We start from the raw sequence: 22073 nt of genomic DNA, 5'->3' as shown, positions 1-22073 counted from the left end.
GCCCCGGCTAGGACAACTAGTCAGCCGGGGCACATATCCGCGTACTCACATCCAAGACCCCTTGGCCGGCCCACCATAGGTCCATCGGCCGAGGGCAGAACGGTCTTTCCACCTGCTAGCCACTTGGCCACTACGTGACAAAAAGTGAAAGTCTATAAATACTCCTCAACCCTCATTGAGGAAAGGATCCAAAAAATAACCTAAACACCTCATAATCTGGTAATATCTTCCTTATCTCTCTACAATACATACTTAGCCAAGTAACACATAACTTAATCCTTTTAAGTTTACTGACTTGGGCGTCGGAGTGAGTACGCTCGGCCAAAGCCGAGCCCTCAGTTTTTTCATCGTTTCAGGAGACCGAAAGGAGGATTCAGTTAAAGACATCATTCTACAAGCCACGAGTGGTAACAATACTTGCTTCGGAATTACACCCGGAACATAAAGAAATATCTGTTAACAACTTTCTAACAGATTTCCTGGAATTACAGAAACTCTAACAACCTACTAACAACCTATCAACTAACTACTTCCTTCAATATCACTGTTATCTTGCTGCATCTGTCATGCTCTGTTTTCGTTGAGCTTTGGCTTTATGTCTAGCCTTAGTCTTTGGTTCTGAGTCATCTTGTGCAGGTGAGTTAGGAACCTGAGAATCAACCGTTTCATAGCCTCCCCTCAAGTTGGAATTGCAAGAAGAATGAACGAAGTGCAAGCCCAACTTGGAAGCAAGAAAGAAATGCTGTTGTTGACCCAAAGGTTTGGTCATAAGATCTGCCAATTGCATGCTAGAAGAGACATGGGCAGTGGAAATGAAACCAGCTTGAACTTTCTCCCGAACATAGTGACAATCCAGAGTGAGGTGCTTTGTCCGTTCATGAAAAACGGGGTTAGCAGCAATGTGTTGAGCGGCTTTGTTGTCGCAATTTAGTTGTATTGGAAGAGGAGAATGGACACGAAAATCAAGGAGCAAGGAGTGCAACCAGACGAGTTCACTAGCAGTATGGGACATAGACCGATACTCGGATTCAGCAGAAGATTTAGACACAGTCTTCTGTTTCTTGGTTTTCCAAGAGATAAGAGACTTGCCAAGAAAAACGCAATAACCTGTGAGAGATTTGGCACTAAACTGACAGATACCCCAGTCTGCGTCACAGTAAGCGCGAAGACTGAGATTGTTATCAACAGGATAAAACAAGGCTGCATCAAGTGTAGCTTTAAGATAGCGTACAACATGAAGGGCAGCATTCATATGAGGGAGTCTGGGTGCACTGAGGAATTGGCTGAGATGCTGAACGCAATAAGAAAGATCAGGTCGAGTGAGGTTGAGGTACAGCAGCTTCCCCACAAGACGTCTGTAAATTTCTGGTTCAGTAATAAGCTCTCCTTCATCAGTAGAAAGGTGAAGACCACGAGGGAGAGGAAAAAGAGCAGGTTTGCAGTTGTCCATACAAGTATCCTTGAGGATGTCAAGAACATACTTGCGCTGATTGACAAGCAATCATGCAGAAGATCTAACAATCTCTAAACCCAAGAAATAACGAATCAAGCCAAGGTCTTTGATAGTAAATGCCTTATCAAGGGAATGCTTGAGGTCTTGAATAAGAAAAGAATTGTTGCCTGTGATCAAGAGATCATCAACATAGGCAAGAACAATAACAAGGGAGGAGTCAAGTTCCTTAACAAAGAGAGAGTAATCATTCTTGGATTGTGTAAAACCTTTGGACAAGAGCAGCTTAGTGAGCTCAATGTTCCACTGACGAGAGGCTTGCTTTAAACCATAAAGGGAGCGTTTCAATTTGCAATATTCATCAAGTTTGCCTTTGTGATAACCAGCAGGAGGATGCATATATATTTCTTCATCCAAATACCCATGAAGAAAAGCGTTATTAATGTCTAATTGGTAAATAGGCCAATCTCTGGCTGCTGCAACAGAAAGAAGAACTCTAACCGTGCTAAATTTAGCAACAGGAGAGAAAGTAGACTTATAATCCTTGCCTTCAATTTGAGTATAACCCTTGGCAACCAAACGTGCCTTATATCTTTCAACAGATCCATTGGGATTGAATTTAACTTTGAAAATCCATTTTGATCCAATGGGTTTGAAACCTGATGGTAAGGGGGCCATCTCCCAAGTACCATTGGCTTCTAATGCATGAAGCTCCTTATCCATGGCTTCTACCCATTTAGGATCAGCCTGTGCTTGAGAATAAGTAGTAGGCTCAATAGTTCTCAAAACTGCATTGAGTGAGACATGATAAGAAGAAGGATAGGAATCAATGTTGAAGACATTGAAAGACTCAGAATGAGAATCTGACTGAGATGTGGAAGCAGGAATAGTGGGGCAAACAAAATCCTGTAAATGTGAAGGAATATGCCTAAATCTGGTGCTGCGTCTGGCAGGAATAGTGGGAATAGAAGTATTATTGGGAATAATAGAAACAGCATCAGGATGAGACACTGTGGTCTCTGAAGTGGGGCCATTAATAGGAGAATTTGGATTCCCTGTGGCACCTGGACTTTCTTCTGCAGGAGGAGAGGGCTGCAAGACCAGGTCATCATCAAAAGAAGAAGGATGAAGAGCAGAACCAAGATGCTGTGAGGCAGGAACAGAAGTGGAATTTTTAAAAGGAAAAACAGTCTCAGAAAAGATGACATTCCTGGTGATAAACACCTTGTGCGTGGTCAAATCATATACTTTATACGCTTTCTGGCCATATGGATATCCAATGAAGATACATTTAATTTCTTTGGCAGCAAACTTATCTCTATGAGGAGTAGGATCCAGAGCATAACATAAGCACCCTAGGACCTTTAATTCTTCATAGTTAGGTAATTTACCCAACAATACTTCATAGGGAGTCTTCCAATTAAGCACAACAGAAGGCAATTTGTTGATCAAATAAGTAGCTGTTAAGAGACATTCTCCCCAAAATTTCTTAGGAAGCCCAGCATATAACATCAATGCTCTAGCAGTCTCAATCAAATGCCTATGTTTCCTTTCCACCCGTCCATTTTGTTGAGGGGTGTAAGGAGCACTTCTTTGATGACAAATACCTCTGGCTAAAAACAATTGAGAACAAGTAGCTTGAAAAATCTCTGTGCCATTATCACTGCGAATAATCTTGACTAGTTTTCCAAACTGAGTTTGGATTTGTTGTAAGAAATTGGAAATAATAGAACTAACTTCAGTTTTGAACTTAAGAAGAAATGTCCACGTTATGCGAGAATAATCATCCACAACAGTAAGAAAGTAATGAGCTCCAGTAAGTGAAGGAGTCTTATAATGACCCCACAAATCAATATGAAGAAAATCAAAGGGACTTGATGCCCTCGAAGTACTTCGAGAAAAAGGTAAAACATGCATTTTAGCTAAATTGCAAACTTCACATTGATAAGTTTTCAAGCCATTACAACTGAGATCTTTTATATGTTGCATCTTAGCTAAAGAAGTATGTCCTAGACGAGCATGATACAAATCAAGCTTATCAGAAGACTTATTTAAACAATTATTACAATGAACAGACTGAAGGGAGTGTGATAGCTGAGATCCTAGCTTCAACTTATAGAGACCAGCTTCCCTTTGACCAACTGCAATGGTTCCCTTAGAAGCAGGGTCCTGAATAATGCAGTGATCCACATAAAAATGAATTAGCATATGAGAAGAAGATAATAGCTTCCCCACTGATAGCAGATTATGCTTGAAATCAGGTATAAGAAGAACATCATGAAGAATTAATAGAGGATGCAGATGAATATCACCAGAATAACGAACTAATTTGGTGGTTCCATCAGGCAAACCAACAATAATAGGTTTAGAAAGTAATTTCAGTGAAGAGAAATAAGATTTGTGAGCTGTCATGTGATCACTCGCACCAGAATCAACTATCCAATCACTAGTATCAATTTTGCAGGCTGTAGTAATAGCATTAGTGACTAAAGCATTACCTGCAAAATTGACTGCAGCATTAGCACAGTCTGCAGAACCAGTATTGCCTCCCTGCTGATGCTGAAGCATCTGCATGACCTGCTGAAATACTGCCTGTGCAAGATCAGTCTGACTTATAGGATTAGCCTGATGATTAGAGTATGAAGGCCCTGCCTGAGATGAACCAGTATCCATCATCTGCGTGTCTGAAAGCCCAAGAGGATGATCATCATCTCCTTGCACATTTGCATTACCAGAAAACCGTGCAAGGTATTTAGCCTTTAACTCAGGATGTAACACAAAGCATGTATCTTTAGTATGACCAGATTTAGTACATTGAGGACACCAACGCTTGTCAGTTTTGAATTTCTTTGAATCCTTTTTCTGACCTCCTTGGTGAGCAGCAGGTGAGTTAGACGAACTGCCTTGATTAAAAGCAGGAGCACCTTGTTTGTGAGAGAACAAAGCACTCATGTCATGTGTAGCAGACATCAGATTAGAAATCTTCTTCTGAGATTCAACTTGCTGCACAAGAGAGTACACTTTATTTATGGACGGCATAGGCTCCATTGAGAGGATTTGTGATTTCAAATTATCATAGGAATCACTTAATCCCATCAAAAAAGTGAGAACTTTCTCAGTAGACGCTCTTTCAAGCATCTTCTTCAGAAGATTGCAGGTGCATTTAGCAAGGACACCGCAAGTGCAATCAGGAAAACCTTCAATTTCATCAATTTGATCCCAATATCGCTTGAGTTTGTTGAAGTACTCAAAGAAGAACTTTTGTCTTGTTCAACATTCCTTAAATCTTTCTTGAGTTGAAACAACAGTGGACCATTCATCTGGCCATATCTCTCAAGTACATCACCCCAGAGTTGTTTCGCTGTCTTGCAGGAAAGAAAACCTTCTCTGAATTCAGGTTCCATTCCATTAACAAGCCAGCATCTAACCATGGAATCACAGCGCCACCACAAATTATACTTTGAGGATGTTATGGCAGGGATTGGAGTAAGACCTGTGAGAAAACCTTCTTTGTTCTTTGTTGACATAGCAAGAATCATACTCTTACTCCAATGGCGGTAATTGCGACCATTGAAGAGAGTATTGACGAAGTTCAGGCCAGCATGATCTGAATTCGCAAGAAACAATGGATCTTCAAAAGGATTAGGAACTTCGTTGCTACCAGTAGAAGCAATCGACATTTTGTTTTTGTTTTGAACAATTTTCGTGAATTTGAAAGTAAAATGAATATTTTGTGATTTTATCTGAAAAACAAACCAAAATGAATTACAAAACAAAGATTTGATTTGTGATATGCGGAAGAGTGATGAAGTAAAGAGTCAGGTCAAAAGCCTGCTCTGATACCATGTTAAAACATGGATCCTCTCACATGAAACCGCCATTAAAGAAGCTTTAAGCTTTTGTAGAAGATGAAGAATTTGGTTAAGTGTTTGTTGTAACTGAATTGCAACAGAGTAAATTAAAATTGTGTTTGTATTGACTTAACTTACAAATGAGAAGATACAACCTATTTATAGAAAAATGAATTCTGGAAACATCTAAAGAAATATCTGTTAACAACTTTCTAACAGATTTCCTGGAATTACGGAAACTCTAACAACCTACTAACAACCTATCAACTAACTCCTTCCTTCAATATCACTGTTAGCTTGCTGCATCTGTCATGCTCTGTTTTCGTTGAGCTTTGGCTTTATGTCTAGCCTTAGTCTGTGGTTCTGAGTCATCTTGTGCAGGTGAGTTAGGAACCTGAGAATCAACCGTCTCATATATCTACCCATATTTTGTAGAATAAGGCTGAAATTATTTCTGTTTTTTAGGGGATTGATAGACGTAATTGAAGCTTTGATTTAGGATTTCAATAAAAATACTTGGTAACTGCTTAGTAGTTATGAAAAATAATGGATTGTTATCTTTTTATTTAATTGTGATTGAATATTAATAGGAACTGATGTCACAAATATAGGAAAACAATAATATTTTAGATGGATTGTTGCAAATTAGTACTCAAAATATTAGGTAAATTGTTTACGTGATTGCTTGCCTCCACTTAATACTCAAAAATATTTTTCTAATTGATTGATGATTGCTAATTTACGTAATTGCTTCATTTTTAGGTATTAGAATGTCTTTTCCATAATTAATATAACAGAATCTTGACTCCTAAAATTGCGGTCATTTTTTATTTTGATCTCTTCTTTTTAGGCAATTTTCATGTTAACGTGATTGCAAATCTTATCTTTTTTTTTTTAAATAGAAAATGACAAGTGGCGTTTAAAGGAGTTGTGACACGTGGCGATCAACGGGGCTTGCGGTTGTTGCTTTAATATAATATATGATATAATATGATATGATATGATATGATATGATATGACGATGATATCGAACTATTGTAATTGTTGAAGGTACGAACAATTATCAATAATATAACGATTCGCTTTATGAATTCCTCCACTCTCCATTTCTAATAATAAACTTGAACCCCCATACATAAAGTCCTAGAAACGCCACTACTTCAATCTAAGAATAAACTCATTTGAAACCCAACATATTTGTACAGTATACTGCAAAGATTAAGCCCATGATATGTTGTAAAGATATCTATTTGTACAGTTCTTTTACTTGAGGTAATTCTTACACACTTATATAATCCAAATATCCAATCATACAGCATGTCCATCTATCTATGCATTAAGAAAACAAAGAACTTGACACAATGGATGGACAAATTCCAGTAATTGACTTTCAAACAATAGACGAGAATCTTGCCAACTTAAGAGAGGTAGCGAGCAAATGGGGGGGGGGGCTGCTTCCGGATTCTTTGGTGTGAAGACAGGTTATTAAAGGCTAGCATAGTTGCATTATAGGAATGAGTACAGGATCCCGAGGGAAAAGAGGAGTCGAACAAGTCGATTAAGTTGATTAATACTCACACTCTACTGCATTTCAAGACAGCAGTCTTTTGAAGCCCTTGGAAGCATCAACAGTTCCTGACTGATCTTCAAATCGAAATCGTCATCATCATCAGGTTTATAGAGGATCAACCTCTTCAGAACACTCGCGTTTTTAAGAAGATGCCCTGTGAGTGACAGCGAACCCTTATGTGTACAAAACTCGTGCACTTCAATCACTTGGGCCTGACATGAAAAAGGATCCAAAGGTATATCTGAAGGTGACAGTGAGTCACAGTAGCAGTCATCGTCCTCCTCACAGTAGTGATTTGGGCAAGAGCAACAACGAAATCCCTGGAAAATAATATTCATAAAGTGAGAATAATACCTGAATAGGAAAACAGAAACAATCTGTTTTACACAAATTTCTAAATTGATGTTCACCTTTTCAAAAATGATAGTTTCAAGTTGAGGAGATTTGTCAAGCAAACTTGTCACATATTCCCATGCCGTATAAGGAAAGTTATCAAGTTCTAATCTTGTCAGGTTATTGAAATCAGGCATTTGCTCATCGTCTTCTAGCTTAAGAAGAACCTGTACCATGAACAAGATATTAGTAATATACACATCTACCGAGTAAATGAGTAATATGTGGATAATACACACGAAGTACTCGTATATGTATATACCTCTACTGAGTCCATTTCAAAACATAATTCCGTGACTTTATAGGCAGCGGCTTTTAGAAGTTCACGTTCATACTCGACTGAATCTTCATTAGTGTCAGACTCATCATCATCATATGCACTGCACTTGAAAATTAGCCTTGCCTTGATAAAAGAGCCCGAGGACTTCCACGACGGAACAATTTTCACACCAATATTTGAATTGTAAGATAAATATGCGAGATGAGGGGCGTCAATCTCAAATGTACCAAACGAATAAGAGCAACGTTCTATTGTAAGAACTCGGAGTAATCCACCATGATAAATAACATGACCGTCACTATCACAGTCACAAGCTTTGAGAGTCAGTTCTTCAAGCAATTCACAACTTGAAAACAATCTTTCCATCGAATCAAAATCAGTGAACATGATGCGATCCAGATGAAGGATCTTCAGTTTTGGCAACCAGGCCGATAGAGGAATTTCAAATTTGTTGTATCCGTGACCTATCATTTTCAATTTCAAAAGTGTTTCGCACGAGAAGAAGCCATCAGGCACACAATGAACGCTGTCAGGAGGCTCGTAAATTCGTAATGCAGCTCTTGAACATCCTTTCGTAGCGCAATACTAAGCCATCGATTCAAATCTGAATTATCCTCGTCTCGACAAAGTAGGCTAAATTTCTTGATGGGTGAGATTTGGTGCAACTCCAAAGTTTTATTAACAAAATCCTTAAACCTTTGAGTTGCTTCTATTCTCTCATTTTGTTCCACATAACCAAAACATGGTGCGTCATCAAAAGAAAGACAAGACGTTAATGTAAAAAGGTAACGCCATCTGGTTGATAGAATGCTTGTGCTCACAGCACCCTTTGTTGGCAGAAAAGAAAGTATGTGACCAAGAAGTTCATCAGGTAAACTGCTGATCCTATCCCAACAATCCCCACTTATTGGATCTTCTACATGTTTACCAAGTTTTGTCGTTGGCCTCATGATCACTACCTGAAATGTAATGCAGATTGAATTGAGGGATAACCAAGCTTGTAATGTACATTAACGTCTAGAATACCCGCTAGATGAAGATTTTATTACTCTCTCTCTACACGAAACACCGCTTTCACTAAAGTCGAGATTATATTCACCCTTTTCCCTTACGAGATACTCCCTCCGTCTCAGATATTTGTTTACCTTTGGTTTTGGCACAAAGACCAAGTAAGGAGGAGTGGACCAATTATTAGATGTCAAGTGGACCAAATTGAGTGTGTAGGATCAAATTACTCATCAAAGACATTCCTAAAATAGAGAGTTGACAACTGACTGACATACACAAAAATAAAATAGGTAAATAATTTACCAGGGTGGAAGGAGTATAATTTATCACTTACTCCATCCGTCCCGGTCAATTGTTGTCATTTGGTTTTGGCACAAAGACCAAGGAAAGAAGAATGGACCAATTACTAAAAGGGTTATTTTACAGGAATAATCCAAACTAAGCCTCCCCTTCTCGTATTAATCCATACTATAGTTTAACTGAGAAAAATCTGGACTATTGCATCATTTATCTTACATTGAACTCGTCCCAATTATGACCTGATATAGCGGGTTTCCTTTAGGTAATTCGGATGTGGGTCCTTTTTTTTTCTCTTCCTGGATCCATTAGTCGTGTTTCCTATCTTCTTCCAATTTTCATTTTCATTTACTGGCCAACCAAACAAACCCAGAAAAATCGAAAACCCAACCTCTAAAAATTCGCTGAGATCCCTTATTTAATTCAAGGTGGATCCTTTTATATGGATCTTTCAAACTGGGGTAACAATTGAAACCGTAGTTCAGTAAATCAGTAAAAACCCAGATGAAGTCAACAATTAAAAACTTTAATTTCCAAAGAAAAGCAGCAAAAATCATGAATTTAATCAAACATTCAAACCCATGATTGAAGTATGTGCTTAATTCAAAACCCGTCAAATAAAAAACCCACATTTAACTAAAAATCACAAACCTAAATGAACATAAAAAGTAGTAAATTGAAATTTGATTAGCTAAACAAAGAAAAGTTAAAGATGAAATTAAGCTAATTGAAGCAACGAATAATGAAGTGTACGAGGGAAAAATTAACACGCAAAAAAAATGAAATAAAGTATGAATAAAGTTGGGATTTTATAAGGGTGGAGTTAGTTTGGTTGGTGCCAAGATTCAGAAATTGGAAAGGTGAAGTTTGTATCAGACAATTAAACCAGATAACAATAAACATGGCAGTTTCGTTACTCGAGTTGAATTGTAATCATAAGCTGCTTGTCTTGCTCAATCATGATGGGAAGTCGGTGTTCTGCTCAATTTGTGGGTTCAGCGCATGGGCAGTCTATGGAGTCAAACCCAGTTTAATAAGGAGATTAGTAGGCATTGAAGATGGTGGTAATGGAACAAGTGAGGAAGGAGGGAGATTACCTGTAGACTGGGGTTGAATGTTTTTTTTTTTTTTTTTATTATTTGTTATTAAATGTGACCTAATCAATAGGTAGTTGGTTACCGAGTGCATTGTGAGAAAAATGAGTGTGTAATTCGGATTATTATGAGTTAAATTATAGTACGGATTAATGAAAGAAGAGTAGGCATAGCTTGGATTATTCTCATAAAATAACCCTTACTAAAATGACAAGTGTAATTGCTCATCAAGTTTATTCTTAAAATAAAAAGGACAACGCCAATATGGAAAAGGACAACAAATGACCGGGACAGAGTGAATAGTTATTTATTTGAGGACTTTTGCCAAACTCTAATACGGAGTATGAATTAACAAAATACCCAGAAACAGTAATTAAACAAATAAGTCAATATAACTAATTCACAATCTATTGCTAAGCAACCCAAATGGATCGATTAAACTTCCAGAGGATTGAATAATATTCAACAATAAGAAATACATAAACAAAATGGAAAATGTTGTTATCTCTTCGTCCTAATAATTTGTCTACCTTTGATTAAAATACCCTCATAAAAAATAAACAAGATAACAAATAATCGGAACGGAGGGTGTAAAATATGTATTAATACCTGCATATGTAGAGAAATTAGCTTCAATGTTGAGATTGAGATCCCTCTTCCTCCTTCATTTCTTAAGATATTTGCTCATGTTTGACCAAAACACTGATTGCATTATATGGAGAATAGTCAGGATACATACCATGATGACCCTTTAATTGGTACATGCATAACATGCATTGCTGTCGTTGACTTTTATAAAATTAATTCCTTTAATACTCAACTTCTGTTCCGGTCATTTGCTTATATTGGTTTTGACATGAAGGCAACAAAAAAGGAGTAGACTAATTATTATTGGATGACAAACGAACTTAATTGAGTGTGGTTCGTGTAGAGTATAAGTTACTCATCAAAGTATTTCTAAAATAAAAAGATAAATAATTAACAAGACATCCAAAAATGGAATAGATAAATAATTGACCGGAACGGGAGGAGTAATATAGAAAGATGAAGCACTTGAATGCGAGGGTATAAAAAGTTGAAGAAATCGAAGAAATAGAAAAGGAAGACGAAAAAGAAAATTATGGTCGATCAACTAAGTCAAACACATAAATAGTTGGAAAAAATCATTAACCGAGACGGTTATCGTGTATAAATACGCTACTCATACTATTTACAGGAGATGAGGCTATGAGAAAATGTGAGTCGGATTATACTTGGTAATTATGTGAGTCGGATTATACTTCGTATAGGTCTTGACACGGTAACACAGATTATGATAGGAAAGAATAAGCACACAACAAGAGGGTCGGATGTACGCAACCTTACCCTTGTGTTAACAACACAAAGAGGCTGTTTCCAAATGACCCAAAATGAAAATTGCGTCGAGAACTGCATCGAATGACCGCTACTTCACAAAAGAAAAAAGCGCAGCCACTTTAGTAAGCCATTTTGATTTATTCCATTATAATCCATAACCAAAGAGTAATGGTGAACTCTAATCACCAAAGAAAAAAAAATTAAAGATTATTTGGAATTTGAAAGCGTGGAGAAAAAAAAAAAAAAAAAGATGACATTAAGCACAATTCAAATGCATTCTCTTCCCCAAGGACAAACAAGAAAAAGAAAGATTGGAGTGCACAAAAAATTTAGCATAATTATACAAATCATCGACATTAAGCACGATTCAAATGCATACTATTCACTTATTTTTGAAGGATTAAAAAGACGTTCGTCTGACACAACTTGGTTAAGAGACGGGGGTATTTCAATTCTATAGTACAGTGTGTTGAAGTTTTGGGCAACATCAGCAATTCACTTGCTCACCTGTAATTCCTTCTCCATCGTCATAGAGCCAGATTTATATAGAATCAAGTTCATCAATACCCCCGCATTGTCAAGTGGATAGTTTAGAAGTACCAGCTCCATTTTCCAGCCCCCAAATTGATGAACTTCAATAGTTTTGACATTAGATGAAAATGGAGCAAGTTTCATACTCGGATGCCACTCATACTCCTGCTCTGTACCACATGCAGTGGCATTAAGAAGGCCCTGACAAAAAAGTTCATAATTCGTAAGGACGGACAATATGTTTGCTTATTCATTGATTTATGCAAGCAAGTGTAAGGGGGTATGAGTTTTGGTAGACGGTGTCAGAAGGATAATAGAGGAGTCGAGAAGACGTACAATATATTTGCTTATAGACCGGTTTATACAAGCCAGTGTAAACAACATATGAGTATTAATAGACGGTGTCGGTAGAATAATAAAGAGTAATAATAGAGGAGTTCACTGAATCATAGGGCACATGGATGCTACTCAGAAAAATTTAGGATGGTGATTATAACACAAATAACTTTCCTAAATGGGAAAACGTAAACAAAAAATTTCGAAGGATACTTCGTAGCAGTATTCAAAGATTCGAAGTCGAATTAAATTCTTTAGTAATTTCCTTACCTCATTAAAGACAATGGTCACCAGTTGAGGTGAGTTTGCTAGCCAAAATGTCACATACTTCATGTATCACAGGAACAATAATCAAGATACAGGCTTTCCAGCTTAGAGTATGTAGGTATCCGGGTATCATCAAGCCTGGTAAGAAGCTTCACAAAAGAAAAGCACAAATACTATAAGGAGATTGTCAGACGTGTGAGACAACCCGAAGAATGATATACCTAAATAAGGAATATGTAAGTATCTCAGTTGTACTTGCAACAACAGCATTATCCCAGTGCGTCAAGAGCTCCCGTAAATTGGGAGGTAAGAGGGGGTCGGGTGTAAGCAACATTACCCTTATGTTTGCAACACAAAGAGGTTGTTTCCGAATGAGCTAAGATGAAAATTGCATCAAGAAATGCATCAATGACAGCCGCCTCACAATTAAAATAAGTGCAACCATTTAAGTGAGCCATTTTACTAAATTCCAAAGAATAATGACTCTTGGCTCCATTGAAATTAAAGTAGTTAAGTAGCAACAACCAAAAAGAATTCAGGGAGTAGGACAAACAACAAACCTGGAGAGCGTTAAACATCAGAAATATCTATGAGTTAAGAAGGCTTGAGCTAATCAAATACATTCCCATGGTTAAAGACATTGCCATTGAATTGGACGATGCTTCTTGCCGCAATCTATAACTTTTGTGATGATTAACTCGCCTTCAATTGGGAACAGAAATGTTAGCTTCATGTTCCCATAACAATCCGTCAATAATGCAATTAATCCCCTAATCGCTACTACTGTCATGGGTCACAACACTCGTAACCCCATTCAAAATGATATTTATTTGACCTGTCTTAAACAAGAATTTAAACAAGACGAGATAAGTACCTACAAGCAGCTTCCTACAGAAACTCCACCACAAATAGTCACCTCAGGTACTTTACACAGACCTAAGTACACCAGCTATTTTGCTAACCATACTCATAGTCTATCTTGGTTTTGCTTATGTCATTCAATATAGTGCTCCAATATAGTAAACTGTGGGTGGCATACAGCCGAGCCCCCATCTACTAGTCAATCGCATCCCATACAACATTGCTAACTGGACACTTGCCTCATTATGGAGTACATAATAAGCATTCAGTAGCTGCACTCACACCCCACTGATAAAAAGGGGCTCCGGTGAGGAGTTTGTTCTGGACACCAAGCCAAGAGAAGAAGCAGTGTTCACGACTTCACGCACACTAGCCCTGCACCAAATCCATATAGTACATTTAACATTAGGGCCACAATCACCTTTGAGACAAGCATAAGGTTTTTTTTACTTCATATCTCCGTCCAGACAAAAATGTGCAGTGATTTTGCAGATTTGTTTCCATAATCAACCTGCAGTAGTAGGACATACTATAGCATTTATCTGTTTTAGCCAAAGAGTATCTCTGTTCTTACTCACACAATCACATATTCACACCCCACACATACTTCCCTATTAAAGCGTAGTTTCACACCATATGGTCATTTATGATCAACCCTCCCTTGCTCTTTGGCCTACAAACCAAATTTCATGAACAAGAGGAGTTTTGTCTGTCACAGCCTTGCCTTCCCAAATAAAATGTCTACAAATGGCTTGAATGTTGCGGAGAACACGGGAAGGTAAGATAAAAATAAAGGACCAGTAAGAGCGAATTGCCATCAGCATAGAGTCAATAAGCTGCGCCCTTCCTGCATAAGAAAGAGGTCTTGACTCCCACGATATTATCCTTGCTGTAATTTTATCCACCAGCACAACACAATCCAGTTTATTAAGGTTTCTTGGCAGAAATTGATACTCCTACATATCGAAAAGTCATAGCCTCCAGCTGAAATCCTGATATTTGTAGTAATCTTTGTAACTCAGACTGCACTACATTACTGGTATAAATGTTTGGTTTTGACTATTGGTCTCAAGTCCCGAGGATCTCGGAATGTGGCAAATGCTCTAAGTATGAGAAACACAGACTTGTAATTTGTAATCACCTCTGCAAAACATAGTTAAATCATCTGCAAAACAGAGATGATTTAATCTCACTGCGACACAATGTTGATTAAAACTGAAGTCAGTTTCTGCCCTATATAATTCAGTAACCGAGAAAGATACTCCATGCGGAGCACGAACATGAGGGGGGACATTGGATCTCCTTGTCTAAGCCCCTCTCCCAAGGAAATATCCATGTAACATTCCGTTACTATTAAGGGAATAGCTAGGAGTAGTCACACAAACCCATTATCCATTGCGTAAACTTGGTAGGAAAATTAGGCTTAGATAGCATGTCTTGAATGAAGCTCCATTTAATCGTGTCACAAGGCTTCGTAAGATCAATCTTCATTAAGCACTTTAGGGGAGAACTCTTACGGACGTTACAGTTATACTTCCTGAAAATGTCTTGACGTATCATAATGTTGTGTACTATATTCCTCCCTGCAACAAACACCTCTTGATTTTCAGAGATTAAGTCATTAGTATCAGTTTCAGCCTAGCACACAACATTTTAGAAATGAACTTGTAAACTGTAAGCCACAGTGTCTAGTAAAGAGAGATAGTATTGACCTTTGCCCTAAATCAGTAATATGCTGCATAAACAAAAGCATTATGAACTGCATCCTGGGAAATGTGTAACTGGCCATCCAGATCTTTAGTGTACTATACACTATACCGCATTCCGCTCATTTCTCTTCTTAATATTCTTATGAAAGAACTCAATGTTTAAATCGCCTTGATGAATCCATTGAGCTTTCCATTTCTGGTGGAGGAACATCATGTATTTATTCGCAACAATTCTCCGTTCAGCATCTGCTAATAGGGGATCATATGAGTTGGAATGTAAGCCCTTCGAGCATTCTCAAGCTGGCTAGCTCTATGTTACTCAGACACGCCGACACGTGTCGGTGTCCGACACGTGTCGGCGTGTCTGACACGAAATTTCTGAAATTTGTGGACACGCCGACACGGTCAACGGCGTGTCTTGACCAACATAATGGACACGACACGACACGTAAAAAAAGCCCTGCAAATCTTTTTATAAAGAAAAATAAAATAGAAACAGTAAAAAAACCTATCAAAAAAGAAATAAATAAGAAAAAGATGCTGTGTAGTTGAATTAAAGATGTTGTGTTATGTAAGCACGTGAGACCCACTATTGAATTAAAAAAAGAAATAAAAAGGACACTTTGCCAACTTGACAGTGCCCCACCCCCACTATTAAATACAGTAAAAAAACAAGAATCTTATTTGATAGAAGCCCAAATCCACGAATTTTGAAACCCAAAAAAATCAAAGACAAACCCTAATAATTGAAACACCAGCGCCGCCGTCGCACGAGACACCAATGAAGAAGCTGTATCAACTTGCCGACATTGTTCATCAGAAACGAACTGCCATGTAAGTTGTCGTCTTATCGAAGCCCCCACCGTGTCAGTGTCGTGTCCGGCGAGGCTGTGTCAGACACGTGTCACGTGTCGTGTCGACCACCGTGTCGTGTCCGACACGCGACACGCCACCTGACCGCCGTGTCGGAGTATCACAGGGCTAGCTCACTTTTTTACTTCTATAGAATATCACTGAACTCTTCATAATTCAGAGCTTAAGGATACTCTTCATAATTCAGCAGCTTAATAAGGCATCTCAGAATGTGGCACATTCTTGTAGGATAATAGGGGAGTGGTCAAAAATACCCCCCGGAGCAAAGAATGCAGTAGCTTGGGAAAACAGATATCATCCATTAAAAATTTGCCATGGCCCTATCAATTTGAAAACTCCAAGAACTTTCCTTTCTATTGTAAAAACAACCCAACGGACTAATCCCTGCAACCGAACACTTCAAACACATAATCTTTGAGTCTCGGCATTTGTTTCTTAACCTTATTTAGACCCGACACTCCGCACTGCTATATTATCCATGTATCGGAGGAGGATCCCACTCCTCGTGATCAGTAGCATTTCCAACCGCACCAAACCTCATACTTGGGTTCTGAGTATCATTCCTAATCATGCTACTGTTTAGATTATCAGGACAACCGGACCTATCTCAGGAGTCCCCGCAGCAGTTCCCTGTAGCAATGAGAAGCCATTTAGAGAGGAACACTCGAAACAGGCTTGCTAGTACTCTTACTGGCACTCGGCTTCTTCCCTTGGACTATATGAAAACCTTGGGTATCCATATCATTGAATTACCAGCTTAATATTGAGTAATTAGATGCCCAAATTTTCTGGCACTTGGCTTCTTCTCTTGGACTATATGAAAATTACTTGGTTTCATAATTGCGATATTGTGTAGAACTTCTAGTTCAAACTTGATAGTTTTAACAAACTAAGCAAAGTCGTGAGAGATGGTACTCATGACCTAGATTCAAACCCCGTTAGCAATATAAATGTCCTTGTGGCTCCCTTTGCACCAAAAAAAAAAAAAAACAAAGTGCACAAAAGGTCCAACACAAGTGAGTCATCCTACATGTCAGAACAATTATAAACATTCGGTTTCCTTTACGCATGAACAAATTATATGTTAAAATCAAGTTGAGCTAAAAACCGATTGTCATAAATTGATAAACATAATATAAGAAAAATATTGTTGCTCTAAAAAAAGGGGCCCGTAGAGGGTATTATGGTCAACAACTACTTGACCATTTTGGTTTCTATGAGAGGGAGCATTTACGTGTTTTTATGCCCAGCCTAAAAGCCTGCCACGGGATCAAGCATAGTCCTTGCCTTGAAAACCGATGTGCATAACAACAATATTTGAATCGAATTCCACATGAACTCATTTGCTTCCAAATAGTTACGACTCAACCCATTTATGTTTTTAAGGATTAAAAGAAAAAGGCATGCGCCATTGTTAATAGAGACGGCTATTTCAATTCTATAGTACAGTATGTTGAAGTCTTGGGCAACATCAACAATTCTTTGCTCACCTCTAATTCCTCCTCCATTGTCATAGTGCCACATTTATATAGAATCAATCTCTTCAATACTCCAGCATTCTCAAGCAGATAGTTTAAAAGTAGCAGCTCCATTTTCCCGCCCTCAAATCGATGAACTTCAATAGTTTTGACATTAGATGAAAATGGAGCAAGTTCCATACTCGGGCGCCACTCGTGCTTGTGCTCTGTACGACATGTATCAGCAATGCCCTAACAATCAATTTCATAATTCGTAAGGATAGACAATATGTTTGCTTATGGATTGATTTATGCAAGCAAGTGTAAGGGGTATGAGTGTTGGTAAACAGTGTCGGAAGTATAGAGAAGTAGAGAGAAAAAATAGAGGAGTCGAGGAGACACACAATATGTTTGCTTATAGACCGGTTTATACAAGGAAGTGTAAGCAACATATAATATACTCCCTCCTAGTCGTTCATTTCTTCCCCCTTCCATTTTGCACAAGAAATAAGGAAATGATTTTAAGGCATTCCAGATCCTTAATTCTATTTCGGTTTTCAAAATCGTTTTAATCTTTTCTCTCGATTTAAATTTTAAGTTTTTATAAAAGAAATCCGGAATTCGATTTTTAAAACCTCTAAGTTTACCTTGACTTTCCACTACATTTTCGCTCTCCCTTTTGTTTGTCATTTTCCCTTTTCTATTCGCATTTTGAGGTGTGCGTTCACCATGAACGGTTCTAAAGGATGATTCATGTCAGCCGACCCCAAATCATTTTGGGATTAAGGCTCTGATGTTGTTGTTGTTGTTTACAAAACTAAATAACTTCCGAAAATAGAAAACGAAACAAAAACTTAGAGGGATAACCAACGAATGTCTAAAGAAATACTTCGTAGCTGACAAGGATAGTAATAGTGAACAAAATCTCGCACTATTCAAAGACTCAAAGTCCTATTAAATCCTTTAGTAATTTCCTTACCTCATTAAAGACCATGGTCACAAGTAGAGGTGGCAATCGGTCACTCGGATCGGTTAGAGGTCGGGTCAAAGCGGGTCGTGTGCGGGTTATATCGGGTCAGTGGCTGGTTCGGGTCGGTTTGGTGCATGTCGGGCCATCAACGGGTGGCAAGCCAAGCCGGTCATTAGCGAATCAGTGTCGGGTCAAGTTATGAGCATATATTTTATCTTATATATTTAGTTTTAGATGGTAATTTTATGTTTAAACAAAGGGTAGGTGTATTAATTGTAGTTTAAAGTGAAAATAATTAAGATGAATATCAATTTGGTTTTATTTAAACCATTATTAAACTAGTTCATTATCGGGTCATCTATCGGATTGAGAAAATATCGGGTCTCGGTCACGGGTCGGTTCGGCTCGGGTCGGGTTCGTGTTGGAAAAAATTAGGCTAAAATGAGGCTGCTATCGGTTATCGGATCGGGTCGGATCGATTTCGGTTCACCCAATTTTCGGGTCGAGTTTCGGGTGAGTCGGGTTAGATCTTGCCGGCTCTAGACTCACAAGTGTAAGCGGGATATGAGTATTCATAGAGAGTGACACTAGAATAATAAAGAGTACATATTTACATAATCCTCCCTCCAATTCCATAATTTCTTCCCATTGTTTGTGGGCACGGGTATTAAGGAAAGGAATAAAATAAGAGTAAAAGAGTTGGGTGGGGTTTGGTGATATGAGAGAGGTATGAATAATTAAGAGTTAAATAAGGAATTGTGGGGCCAAAACATTAAGGAAAGTAATAAAATATGAGTAAAAGAGTTGGGTGGGGTTTAGTGATAGGAGAGGCATGAATAAAATAAGAGTAAAACTTTCCAAAATAAAAAAGGGGAAAAAAACCTTCCGTTTTAGGAAATAGGGAAGAATATATAGAATATGAGGGAGTAATAGAGAAGCTCACCGGGCACATGAATGCAACATTGCAACTCATAAAAATTACGGGCTAAACGGTGTTTATAACAAGAAAAACTTCCATAAAAAACGTAAACAAGTAACTTAAGAGGTATAACACGGAATGACTAAACAAATACTCCGTAGCTGACAAGGTTAGTAATAGCGAACAAAATCTCGCACTTTTCAAAAACTCAGAGTCCTATTAAATCCTTTAGTAATTTCCTTACCTCATTAAAGACAATGGTCTCAAGTTGAGGTGACTTCGTTAGCCAGGATGTCACATACTTCCATGTATTACAGCAACAAGAATCAAGGTGCAGGCTTTTCAGCTTAGAGTATGTAGGTATTCGGGTATCATCAAGCCTGGTAAGAAGCTTCACAAAAAAGAAGCACAAATACAATAATGAGATTGTTGATAAAACTCCAAAAAAGCATTTTCCTTTGACCCTTACATACGAGACAGACCAACTAACGATATACCTAACTACCTAAGTAAGGAATATGTAACTATGTAAGTATCTCAGTTGTACGCAAGTCGCAACAACAACATTACTCCAGCGGCTCAAGGGCTCCCGTAAATTGGGAGGTAAGACGGGGTCGGATGTACGGAGCCTTACCCTTGTGTTTGCAACACAAAGAGGTTGTTTCTAAATAACCAAAGATGAAAATTGCGTCAAGAAGTGCATCAATGACAGCCACCTCAACAAAAGGAAACGCAACCATTTAAGTGAGCCATTTTGTTGTATTCCATCATAAATCATAATACATGACCAAAAATGACGACTCTTTGACTCCATTGGAATTGAAAGTAGTTATAGTAGCAACAACAAAAAGAATTCGGGGAGTAAGACGTACAAACCTTTAGAGCGTTAAACGTCAGAATTAACTCTCTGGCATTTTGGGCACCTCTAATAAGATCAAGGACATATTCAGCAAGAGGGCCATGAAATTCATAGGAATGAAAACCTATTTCAACCCTAGAAGGAGAGCATGATTTCTTCAACAACAAGGTCATATCCACATCCACATCAGACCATGAGCACAAGTATGATAAACTTGCCAAATTAGGGGCATCAAACTCGACATGACCTCGACAGAAGTATACCGTCAGTTCTTCAAGTGCTAAAGTAGAAATGCCAACATGATCTCTACCCAATCCACAGTCGATAAGAACCAACTCTTTCAGCCGTGAACAACCAACACAAAACCTTTTAACGGACTCCGCGTCTAAGAATGTTACTTGGATGAGTTTAAGAAACCTGAGGCTTGGCAAGGAGACTAAGCTAGGGACTTTCAAGTCCACTTTGTGTCTAACCGAGTGAATTTCTAGTGACACCAAAGTTTGAGAACTGAGGATACAGTTAGGCAAAGAGATTTGTTGGTAAAAAATGTACAGATCTAGATGCCGAACTCCCTTCAGTATTGAAGCACTAATCCACAAAAGGAGATGTGAACTAGCATATTCGCGGTCGCGTTTAAGTTTCAGACTGAACTTCTGAATTGGTGTTACTCTATGCAACACGAGTACTCCAGAAACAAACCTCTCAAAACCCGTATTGAGAGTTTTATTTCCATGTGAGCTTAGCTCATAATATTCTTGATCGTCAAAAGAAAGGCTAGTTGTTAATGTGAAAAGATACCGCCATCTAGTTGACAACAAACTCGTCTGCAGTGCACTCAATGTTGGGAGGAATGAAAGAATGTGACCAAGTAACTCATCAGGTAAGCTACTAATCCTGTCCAAACTACCTTCATCTCTTATTTCCGAAACTTTACGACGCTTTGTAGAACGAATCATCACCTGATATCAAACCCAATAACGATAACAGTGTGAATCATCAAATGTTATCTAAAAATTCAACCTTTATGCTTCTCTTTTAATAGGATGAAAATCAATTGCTAATGCTACCGAGTCATATTTTCAATTACATGAGAAAAATGGTGGCTAACGTTGAAATTATCAAATCAATTGGTCTTCCATTTTCAGTGCTAGATGCATAATGTGAGAAATCATAGATACCAAATTACCAAATCAATAAATAAACTTAAAAATTATGAAAACCCATGAAACCCTAATTGAAAACCCCTAAATAAAATAAACACATAGATTAACGCAACTTTAAAGGAAAATCAGCAAGATTTCATTAATTTAATACAAGGAAAAAGAGGAATTACGAGAGATCAATGTATATACATACCTGTTTTTAGTGCTCTGATTGAATTCGTAGGTGTGTGCTAGTTTGAGTGGAGTCAAGGACCGTTGCTCTTTTCAGAACAAAATTCAGACTGTTGTGAGGTAATATTTTTTTTTTTTTGACGAGGGTGAAATAATGTTTTACATTCCAGAATCCAGCATCATGGTGAGAACCATGTTGATATACTACAATATAAAACAAAGCAAAATAAAACATAGGACTATAGATTACTACTAATGAACAGCCACCGGCGACGAAATATCTGCATCGGGTATCAGGAACATGTTGATGGAGTACGGTGGAATTGACCAGAGCTTCATCACCCAAATCATCAGCAAGGCTAACATCACCCATAGGACATTGAAGCAATCGAAATATCATGAGACAAGCACGAGGTGCACTTACGCCACAAGAGCGTAGAAATTTAAAGGTGAAAACAGACCACAAAGGCATGTCTTCGATGGAGATCGCTCTCCTACACCACTGTGATCGGTCACAACACTCAGCGAACCAATAACCGAAGTGTAGATACCTCATTTTTGCACCTCCCGCAAGCCACCCGGTGATGATTGGGCCGCATGTTTGGTACACGGAACGATTTATGACAGTTCGTAAGTTTATCGTGAAGTGATAGCTCAA

General features: G+C 38.1%; 2 protein-coding genes across 4 annotated transcripts; both read right to left on the bottom strand.

Annotated features, from left to right (window-relative positions):
- Window positions 1–6882: 6882 nt before the first annotated feature.
- On the bottom strand, window positions 6883–8015 carry LOC141595552 (F-box protein At3g62430-like). Its single transcript, XM_074415518.1, has 3 exons — window positions 7527–8015; window positions 7282–7431; window positions 6883–7191 (listed from the first exon to the last, which is right to left on the bottom strand). Exons 1-3 carry the CDS (start codon window positions 8013–8015, stop codon window positions 6883–6885), a joined length of 948 nt encoding a protein of 315 aa, XP_074271619.1.
- A 7818-nt stretch (window positions 8016–15833) lies between these two features.
- On the bottom strand, window positions 15834–21565 carry LOC141597087 (F-box/LRR-repeat protein At4g14103-like). 3 transcript variants are annotated; one of them, XM_074417427.1, is made up of 5 exons: window positions 21438–21565; window positions 20099–21040; window positions 19467–19613; window positions 17367–17585; window positions 15834–16506 (listed from the first exon to the last, which is right to left on the bottom strand). In XM_074417427.1, the coding sequence occupies exons 2-5, from the start codon at window positions 21035–21037 to the stop codon at window positions 16456–16458; spliced, it is 1356 nt and encodes a 451-aa protein (XP_074273528.1). In that variant the 5' UTR covers window positions 21038–21040; window positions 21438–21565; the 3' UTR covers window positions 15834–16455. The 3 variants fall into 3 exon arrangements, with proteins under 3 accessions (XP_074273528.1, XP_074273529.1, XP_074273527.1); XM_074417426.1 differs by lacking the exon at window positions 15834–16506 and having other exon boundaries at window positions 16667–17585; XM_074417428.1 differs by lacking the exons at window positions 15834–16506; window positions 19467–19613 and having other exon boundaries at window positions 16661–17585.
- Between the last annotated feature and the right edge of the window lie 508 nt (window positions 21566–22073).

Source organism: Silene latifolia, chromosome 8, assembly GCF_048544455.1.
Source record: "Silene latifolia isolate original U9 population chromosome 8, ASM4854445v1, whole genome shotgun sequence".
Taxonomy (NCBI): Eukaryota; Viridiplantae; Streptophyta; class Magnoliopsida; order Caryophyllales; family Caryophyllaceae; genus Silene; species Silene latifolia.
This window is presented reverse-complemented; position numbering and strand designations above follow the sequence as displayed.